At 47.3% G+C, this 10493-nt stretch overlaps 1 protein-coding gene across 2 annotated transcripts; it reads left to right on the forward strand.

The window, feature by feature from the left end:
* The first annotated feature begins 1444 nt into the window (after nucleotides 1-1444).
* Nucleotides 1445-4894, forward strand: LOC119333457 (proline-rich receptor-like protein kinase PERK9). 2 transcript variants are annotated; one of them, XR_005161197.1, is made up of 3 exons: nucleotides 1445-1734; nucleotides 3006-3104; nucleotides 4710-4894. XR_005161197.1 is itself a non-coding variant. In XM_037606342.1 (3 exons), the coding sequence occupies exons 1-3, from the start codon at nucleotides 1505-1507 to the stop codon at nucleotides 4805-4807; spliced, it is 402 nt and encodes a 133-aa protein (XP_037462239.1). In that variant the 5' UTR covers nucleotides 1445-1504; the 3' UTR covers nucleotides 4808-4894. The 2 variants fall into 2 exon arrangements, 1 of the variants encoding a protein (XP_037462239.1); XM_037606342.1 differs by having other exon boundaries at nucleotides 3006-3079.
* Nucleotides 4895-10493: the final 5599 nt, after the last annotated feature.

Genomic DNA, 10493 nt, shown 5'->3' on the forward strand with positions numbered 1-10493 from the left:
TATCATGCTCTGCCTTTCCTTGGGAAAGTTATACTCTAACACTTGGGTATAAACATCTTTCCTTTCCATTGGTCTGGTTATCATAATAAACACATTTTCCTTTCCATTGGTTTGCTCAACCTTTCTTGTGATCTATATATGTTATAAGCAGAAATAATTCCCTGCTTATGGAAACACCTCGGTGTACAACTCTGTCAGTAAGACCCTGTTACTATTGTTGTTAACATTCCGGTAACCGCCGGTGGACGAGAACTTTGCCTATTGGCCCGTCTCGTTTCAACGAGCAGGAAAATGGTTCTCTTCGTCCCTCGCCCTTGGTACCGACGTTGTTGTTGACATAACTGACAGATTATTCTCTGATATGCCTTACTATCATGACCATGCAAGATGTCATCCCCCTTTCTACCTTTAACCCACATGGTGGGCCTATAACCCACAGTTCCACAGGATCGAAACCTGACTCTCCTGTATATCTTTGATTCCGAAATATTCTTGCATTTGGCTTCGCATCGTGTCACGAGCCACCTTTTGAGAGATGATCTATTCCCGATGCTCTGAACCCCTTTCTCACACTTTGTTCAGGTATCAATTGTTTGTCGATTCGCTTGAAACTTTCTATTGTACCTTCATATTTTGCTCTCGATGTTTTCTTAAGTTTCAACTCGAGAGATACTTCTGCCACATTCCCTGGATTGTTCACCAGATAATTAACCCTATAAGGGCCAGTTCTCCCGAAGTTACTCTTTACTTCCCCACTGAAATCTCGGGACGAGATTTCTTATAGTGGAGGAGATTTGTAACACCCCGGGTGTCACGCTATAGTAAACTCCTGTTAATGGTGCCACGTCATCATAATTAATTTTTGTTAATCTTCCCTTTGTTCCAAACTGACCTTAAATTCATTTTTTTAAAAGACAAGTCAAATTATTTTTCCCTCGATCTATAAAACTAAAATGTCCGAATAGTTCTATAAATACACCAGATCATTTTCTTGTGGAACTAACTTCATTTGACCCACAGATAAATCCCTAGGAATTTTATAAGTGTTCCAACAGCAAATAAATTGGTCCTTTCAAAAATAAAGGATTAATTGTACGCTACAAAATGCCCCTATACTTTGTGGTTAGATCCCAAAGCATTGCAAGGTACTTATGTGACAAGTTTCATGTGCAACAAAATTCTTTTGAATTTAATTAAAATGTGAAACAGTGCCTAACAGTTGAGAGCAGAAAGATAATAGAAAAGATGAGGTGGATCACTGTGCACTTAGGCCCAATGTGCACAACACAGGCCCAGCCCACCCCAGCACCTTCTCCTATCTCTGTTCACAAGGGCGTGCTGGACGAACAACACTCGTCCATTGCTCAGATGGCCGCGTGCCGAGCATCCGCCGTCTCCCCCACGAGGATAAGAATGCCACCTGATTCCCCTCTGCCCATGGACGAACCCTAGCCCCCCACTTCCCCCTTTCCCTCGATCTCTCTCTTCTCCTCACGTGAAACCGATGCTGCCGTCGCCATGGCCGCGACCACCGTGCTCCCCGCGCCGCGAGAAGACGCCCAGAAGGACTGCCACGGTCCACTTCGTCCATCCCGAGGACCGAATCGACCGGGGAAGGCCCGTACACTCGCCATCGCCACCATCTTCATCTTGTACATCGCCGCGGCCTCGACGTCGATCCGCATCACCTCGTCCATCCCGACCTCGTACGAGGTCACCACCGACCTCCTCTCGGTGAGCAGCGCCAATCCCCCGCCTTTCCCCATAGTTTCCGTTGACGTAGGCCACCGCCCGACCTTCCCTGCCCGGAGTTGCGCTACTCGCACTCCCTGGCCGCGCTCACCGGCCTCTGGCCGCGACCAACTGCGCCCCAGCGCGCCCGCCCGGGCCGCGCCTTGCCTCGCCCCGACCGCACTCCCGGGTGCCCCACGCCCTTGTGCGCGCGTCCGCCACGCCCGGCGTTGGCCGTCGCTCACCTTGACCGCGTCCAAGGTGCTCCCCCGCAGCCGCCCGCGACCCTCCTGCTCTGCTTATCGCCGTTGCTATCGCACTGCTACTGCTTGCGTGTGCTGCTGCTTCCTGCCGTTGCCGTTGCGCTGCTGTCGTTCCTCCTTCCTGCTGCTCCCGTGCGCTACTGCTGTCGCCCGCTGCCTGTACCTGCTGCTCTGCTTGCCTCGTCGGTGCGGCTGCTTTGCTGCAACCCCTGCTAGGTGCCGCCTCTGCTGCTGATGTATACGGCCGCTAGTATCGCTGCTCTACTGCTGTTGTAGCTGCTGGCTGTGGTGCCCCAGTGGCCGGCTTGGCCAAGCACACCATGCGTGCATGCCCAAGCACACTAGTGGCCGGCTTGTGCCATGGCCGATGGGGATAGCCCCTGTTTAGACGGACCAGTAGATGATAATTAGTGGTTACATTAGCCTATGTGTAGATGACATGTGGATCCCCTTGCTAAATAAATCTGTTTAGCACTTTAGTTAAAACAGCAGTCAATGACAAGTAGGCCCCATGGCCACTATTCACACTTTGACCAGGTCAAACTTTGACTGTTGACTTGCTGACTGTGTATGCTTACTCAGCCCATGGACCCACCTTTCATTCTAATGGGCTAGCTGCCTGGGTGTATAAAAACTAATACACTGTTTAAATTCGAATTTAGGTATATTCCAGAATTCCAGAAATTGTTTAAATCTTTGAAAATTAATATCAAATAATCCGTAACTCGGATGAAAATGTTTTCTACATGAAAGTTGCTCAGAAAAACATGACGAATCCGAATACGTGGTCCGTTTACCTGTCAGATGCCTCTAACTATCTGAACATGGAACTTTCCCCTGCTGGTCATCTGTCTGACACAGGTCCGGAACCGGGAAAACATTCCCGGTTGACTTCCCCCTTCGCCGGTATCGTGTAGCACCGCGTTAGAACACGTCTAGCTCTGCCTGTTATCCTGTTATGCACTTGCTTGCTATGTATTTACTATTTCTCCCCCCTCTTCTCTTCGATAGACCCCGTGACGATGCTGATGCCCCTGTGATCGACTACGTCACCGACGACCCCTCCTTCTCGCCTGAGCAACCAGGCAAGCCCCCCCTTTGATCATCCCGGTATCGCCCATTCCTTTCTCTCATGCTTGCATTAGATTTTGCTACTATTATTGTATGCTCCTATTCTGATGCATAGCCTACTTTTGTATCTGCTGTTGTATCTTACCTGCTTATCCTAAACTGCTTAGTATAGGTTGGTTAGTAATCCATCAGTGACCCCCACCTTGTCCTTGTTGCCCCTGCTTCATCATTGAAGACCCGATCAACGGGATTGAAGACCAGGCCCCGGCACCGCACATCACCTTCCCCTTAGTTGCTCGACACTGCTGGGTTACTATCGAGTGCCGAGGGTGAGACCTCTACAGCACTTCTGATGTTAACCCTGTAGTGTAGCTATTCGGTCGTGGTCATCGAGGGTGATTCCACCTTAACCACTTCCGATATGACTCTGTCATGCAACCCCTCAAGTGTGAACCTCGGGGGTGATTCGTCTTACGTTCACCTTGGTGATTACATTGAGTGGAATTCACCGGGGGTGATTCCTCGGGTTTTCCCCTTGATGTTTAAACACACAGTTACTATGGTTACTATGACTTTACACTGAGCCACGTTACTAAAGACGGGTCGACCCTGAGGGGTGCCCGCGCGAGCATAATTGCGAGTGATGTGGAGTCGGGTTGACCTGGAAGGTGCCCGAGAGATAATTACGAGGCGTGGCCGGGCATTCTTAGCCCTTGCCGCAAGTCCTCGAGACGGGGCAACGGGGTCACATCTTTCGTGAGTCTCTGCTTGTTACCGCGCGTTCCTAATCCACTACGATTTGGATATTTGATCTGAGGGGCCTCTGGCCTGATAGCACTAACCATCACGTGGGCATAGTATGTGCGTTCTGCGTCGTATGCATCAGCCGAAGCTTAATAGACGTCAGCGACTGAGCGGCGCGCGCCGGGTTGGACTGGTAAGCACCTACCTTTTTAAGGAGGTAGCTAGGTCTGCTCACCGGCCGCGTTAGCAACGTGCAGGAGTTTCCGGGGAGATGGCCCATGACCCCTGGGGGCATAGGTTTAGTCCGGCGTGCTGGCCTCTCTATTAAGCCTAGGTCGGGTTGCGGCGTATTGTTTGGCCGAGGCCGGGCATGACCCTGGAAAGTGTGTCCGGCCGGAGTTAAGCGAGCGTGGTGGGTAAGTTGGTGCACCCCTGCAGGGAAGAAAACATCTATCGATAGCCTGTCCTACAGTAACGGACACTTGGAGTTGTATCCCGATCGATATAACTAGAACTGGATACTTGTGATGAGAAATGGATGGTGATGAGAATTGGATTGTGATGATAATTGGATAGTACGGCTCTGGGATTTCTTTCTCGCAGGGAGTCGAGAAAGGATCTCTGGCCGAGGTTGATAACGCTACTACTACTTTACTTTATGCTACTCTACTCCCTCCTGTTTGCTGCAAGAGGGTGGTTTCCAGAAGATGCTAGTCTTCGATAGGACTAGGCCTCCTCTCTATTCTGGCATTTCTGCAGCCCAGTCCACATATACAGCCTTCCTTTGATAATGTTGCATCTGTAGTGTAGATCCTTGCTTGCGAGTACTTTGGATGAGTACTCACGGTTGCTTTGCTCCCTCTTTTCCCCTTTTCCATTCTTCTCGGATGATGCAACCAGATGACGGAGTCCAGGAGCCAGATGACACCTTTGACGACTGCTACTACACCAAGGGCGTCTGCTACCACGTGACGGAGACCGCCGATGACCAGGAGTAGTTAGGAGGCTCCCAGGCAGGAGGCCTTGCCTTTTCGATCATAGATGCTTTTGTGCTAGCCTTCTTAAGGCAAACTTGTTTAACTTATGTCTGTACTCAGATATTGTTGCTTCCGCTGACTCGTTTGTATTCAAGCTGATGTATTCGAGCCCTCGAGGCCCCTGGCTTGTAATATAAAGCTTGTATTATTTTAATTTGTGTCTAGAGTTGTGTTGTGATATCTTCCCGTGAGTCCTTGATCTTGATCGTACACATTTGCGTGTATGATTAGTGTACGATTGAATCGAGGGCGTCACATCGTAGAAGTGTTCCATGACATTACCAAAATTATCATCACGGAAGTGTCCACTTCCATGACAATAAATCGCGCGTCAAAGAAGTGCTTTCGTCAAGGGTGACCGACACGTGGCATCCACCATAACGGAACGTCGTTAAGCTATCGGGTCAGGTTTTGGATCCGATAACCCGTTAACAGCCCCGACCAATGGGGATTTTCCACGTGTAAAATCATCATTGGCTGGAGGAGACACGTGTCAACTCATCCAATGGGCGAGACGCGCCTATGATATGTTCACACGTGGACCGGCCCATCAAGTTTAAATGGGCCGGCCCAACTGAAGGCCCACAAGATTTTGCGGACCATAATGGGCTGGCCCAGCTAAAGGCCCACGAGATTTTGCGGACCATAATGGGCTGGCCTAGCTAAAGGTCCACAAGATTTTGCGGGCCATAAAGGGCCGGCCCAGGTAAAGGCCCACAAGATTTTTTTTGTGCCATAATGGGCCGACCCAGGTAAATCCCACAAGATTCTTGCGGGTCATAATGGGTCGGCACAGCTAAAGGCCCACGAGATTTCACCGACATTAACGGGCCGGCCCAGCTGTAGGCCCACAAGATTTTGTGGACCCATTAACTACCTGCCATGTTTTGGGCCAAATGCCGGCCCATATTTGATCCGGTCCATTAATGGCCTGCCACGCTCCGGGCCTAATAGTGGCCCATATGAGATCCGTCCCGTTAAAGGCCTACCACGTTTTGGGCCAAGTACAGCCCAGATCAGGTCCGGCCCTTTAAGAGGCTTTGGGCTCAATTATGGCCCGTATCAGATTCGGCCCGTCAACTGGACACTATGCTTTTGGGCCCACTTGCTAAAGGCCCACTTAATAATTCGCCCTGATATTAGTTTTGGCCTGTTAAGGGCTCATTTAACATTTCGATCCTATATTAATTTCAACCTGTTAAAAGCCCGTCATATAGTTGGGCCTAACTACGGCCCGGTTTGCATCCGGCCTGCTCGCAGCCGATATCTGATTGGGCCAAATAAAGACCGAGACAATTTTTTGGCCTGTTAAAAGCCCGTGATTTGATTCGCACAATCATGGGACGGGGTTCATTTCGGGCTGCTGTCGGCCCATGAGCTGATCAGCACGTTTCAGGCCCAACCTACATTGTGATTGCATGACGGCCCGATTATGTACCGTAATTTTACGGTTTGGCCGATTTACTACGAAGACATGATATATATACAGCAAAATAACTGCAGCATTGTGAATAAGAAAAAACCTATACTATACAATAAAGAAATTATGGCATATTACATCCACTGGGCATCAAAGTTCGCCAATATGATAATAAAGCACAAGCAGACAACAGATTACATACACTGGGCATCAAAGATCGCCACCAGTGCAAATAAACACGCCGACAAAATAATATACAAAACCGACATGACTTAAATAGAGTTCAAGAAAGGTTAGCCCTGCTGGGGAGCTGCAGCGCAAGCAGCTGAGCAAGATGATGAGACTGCGCTTGTTCAACACTTATATCTTCCTCACTCTGAAAGATAAACAAGCAGACAGATGACAGGTTTTGCACATAAAAGTATTAGTGCTGACAATTCATCACATTTCTTACTGACGAATAAAGTGACACAGTTTAAATTTGCATTAACACAATATGGTATTGTTCAGGTCAAGACATGGTAGGAAATGACATTGTGAAGGAGTTGGCAGCTTCACGACACCACTGGATTACAAATCAAGAACTCATAAGTATCAATGGTTAGTGTGCTGTCAATTTATACCATTTCAGATTGGCAAATAAAGAGACTGTTTAAATAATAGTAGAATGATATGACATTGTTCATAGTTAAGACATTGCAGAATATGACATTGTGTTGTAGTGGGTAGGTTCACCACACCACTGGATTATGGATGAAGAACAAAAGCATACATGTAGTGCAAAAGAAGATCACTTGCTCTGTATAGTTTAATTTACATGGTATGAAGAAGGAACTTGGTTGTACAACTGAAAACTTAAATTGAGAAAGGACGAATTTTTGTTTATGAACTACATATAATAAACTTTAAACAAGCAATTTGATGCAAACACCAAAAATAAAAAGCTGTTGTAGTCATGCCTAACCAAATATATACAGCAAAGTTTGAAGGCTTGAGATGGACAAACTTACATTATTGGTGAAGACAAGCTCTATAAAGGCCTTGTCCATGCTGATGGGGGGGCAATTCAAGAAGTTTACCACAGAATCTTCTTCAAAAGCATTGCCTTTATTCTACATTTTGTTAAGAGTAAATATAGATGTGATAATATACGAAAAAATGGAGAATATTTAAGATAAGATGAAGAGTGATGCTACATAACCAAGTAGCTATAAATGTAAGTGCAGCGATACAGGCAAAAGGTAAAGCCAAGAGCAATGCACAGCTAAACTTCTTCAGTACCAACCTTATGGTAAGAGTAAATATAGATCTGATGTGTAGAAAATGGAGGGCAAAGGAAAATAAGCTGCAGAGTGATGGTACATGAACACCTACCTGTCATTATAAGTACACTGATAAAGGACAGCATGTACTTACAAGAACAATGCAGAGCTAAAAAAACATTGGCATTGGATATATTCTACACTAATGTAACCATTCATATAGATCAGATAATTTGGAGTGAACAACTGATAAAAACATTGGCATTGGATATATTCTACACTAATATAAGCATTTGAGTGGAAAAACATGGTACGATGACAGATGGAATATGTACTGATAATGGATGGGCATGGCATCTCGACATATATGATGAGTAAACTAAGCAGATGGCGGTGCAACAAAGTAGAAGAAATGCAAGACAACATATGCAAGATACGTGCAATCAATAAAACCTTGCCAAATTAGAACAGGCACCTTGATGGGTGAACAGGACATGCCATCTGCCTTTGACTCCTCGAGGTTAGAATAGTCATTAGGATGATATTCTGAACAAGCATCAACAGGTGGGGAGCGTACGAGTTTCATTGCTTCCAGAATGGCACTCAAGGCCTTGGTGCCAATTTTGTAAGTCATTGCAGTGTTCCACAATATTCTTCTGATGCGCGGATTCTGATATTCACTGTAATTGCGTATGATATCTGAGAACCATGAAAACATAAATAGTTGTGAGATTATCTTTGTAATGCAGATGATATTCTAATATAGGGGCGCCCATGTAGACACTTGTGTGCTATCACTAGATTTTGATGAGAGAGCTCATGTGTGTTGTAATATGGTGTGTGCATTTATATAATCTGGCACAAGTACACAAAAAATAGGCTCCAGAAGTAAGGATAACTGGCAGATGATAGGTTCATAATATACTATATAGAGAGTTTATTGCCAAACCATGATAACAAGAGCACACAGCAACTAGGCAGATCATAGTGTACATAACAGGGGTACACCATAACCAGGATATATAAATCGGGAAAGTGGAACTGGCTGGAAATTACGGTGTTGTATTGCCGCTAGTAATTGAAAGCCTATCGATCACGTACAGGCCATCTCTATCAGCTGTTAGACTGCAGATGTCCCTACTCCCCTTCCTGATAAGGAACATACTGTGCTTCCCATACAGAACACCGCATGGGCCGCCGGCCGAACCACCAGCCCCACCGCCTGTTGGGGAACGTTGCAGAAAACAAAAATTTTCCTACGGTTTCACCAAGATCCATCTAGGAGTTCATCTAGCAACGAGTGATCGGATTGCATCTACATACCTTTGTAGATCACGCGCGGAAGCGTTCAAAGAACGGGGATGAGGAAGGCATACTCGACGTGATCCAAATCACCGGAGATCCTAGCGCCGAACGGACGGCACCTCCGCGTTCAACACACATACGGTCAGCGTAACGTCTCCTTCTTCTTGATCCAGCAAGGGGAAGGAGAGGTTGAGGATGATGGCACCAGCAGCAGCACGACGGCGTGGTGGTGATGGAGCTGCAATACTCCGGCAGGGCTTCGCCAAGCACTATGGAGGAGAAGGATGTGTTGGAGAGGGAGAGGGAGGCACCAAAGGCGTGGTGTGAGAGGCCCTCCTTCCCCCACTATATATAGGGAGCCTGGGGGGCGCCGGCCCTAGGAGATGCAATCTCCTAGGGGGCGGCGGCCAAGGGAGGAATCCCTCCTCCCCAAGGCACCTAGGAGGTGCCTTCCCCCTTTAGGACTCTTCCTTTCCTTATCTCTTGGCGCATGGGCCTCTTGGGGCTGGTGCCCTTGGCCCATATAGGCCAAGGCGCACACCCCTACAGCCCATGTGGCCCCCCGGGGCAGGTGGCCCCACCCGGTTGACCCCCGGGACCCTTCCGGTGGTCCCGGTACAATAGTGGTGACCCCGAAACTTGTCCCGACGGCCGAAATAGCACTTCCTATATATGATTCTTTACCTCCGGACCATTCCGGAACTCCTCGTGACGTCCGGGATCTCATCCGGGACTCCGAACAACATTCGGGTTACTGCATATACATATCCCTACAACCCTAGCGTCACCGAATGTTAAGTGTGTAGACCCTACGGGTTCGGGAGACATGTAGACATGACCGAGATCGCTCTCCGGTCAATAACCAACAGCGGGATCTGGATACCCATGTTGGCTCCCACATGCTCCTCGATGATCTCATCGGATGAACCACGATGTCGAGGATTCAAGCAACCCCGTATACAATTCCCTTTGTCAATCGGTATGCTACTTGCCCGAGATTCGATCGTCGGTATCCCAATACCTTGTTCAATCTCGTTACCGGCAAGTCACTTTACTCGTACCGTAATGCATGATCCCGTGACTAGACACTTGGTCACTTTGAGCTCATAATTATGATGTATTACCGAGTGGGCCCAGTGATACCTCTCCGTCATACGGAGTGACAAATCCCAGTCTTGATCCCTGTCAACCCAACAGACACTTTCGGAGATACCCGTAGTATACCTTTATAGTCACCCAGTTACGTTGTTACGTTTGGTACACCCAAAGCACTCCTACGGTATCCAGGAGTTACACGATCTCATGGTCTAAGGAAAGGATACTTGACATTGGAAAAACTCTAGCAAACGAACTATACAATCTTATGCTATGTTTAGGATTGGGTCTTGTCCATCACATCATTCTCCTAATGATGTGATCTCGTTATCAACGACATCCAATGTCCATAGTCAGGAAACCATGACTATCTGTTGATCAACGAGCTAGTCAACTAGAGGCTTACTAGGGACATGTTGGTGTCTATTATTCACACATGTATTACGATTTCCGGATAACACAATTATAGCATGAATAAAGACAATTATCATGAACAAGGAAATATAATAATAATGCTTTTATTATTGCCTCTAGAGCATATTCCAATAGTCTCCCACTTGCACTA

The sequence above is a fragment of the Triticum dicoccoides genome, chromosome 7A, assembly GCF_002162155.2.
Source record: "Triticum dicoccoides isolate Atlit2015 ecotype Zavitan chromosome 7A, WEW_v2.0, whole genome shotgun sequence".
NCBI classification, from domain to species: Eukaryota; Viridiplantae; Streptophyta; class Magnoliopsida; order Poales; family Poaceae; genus Triticum; species Triticum dicoccoides.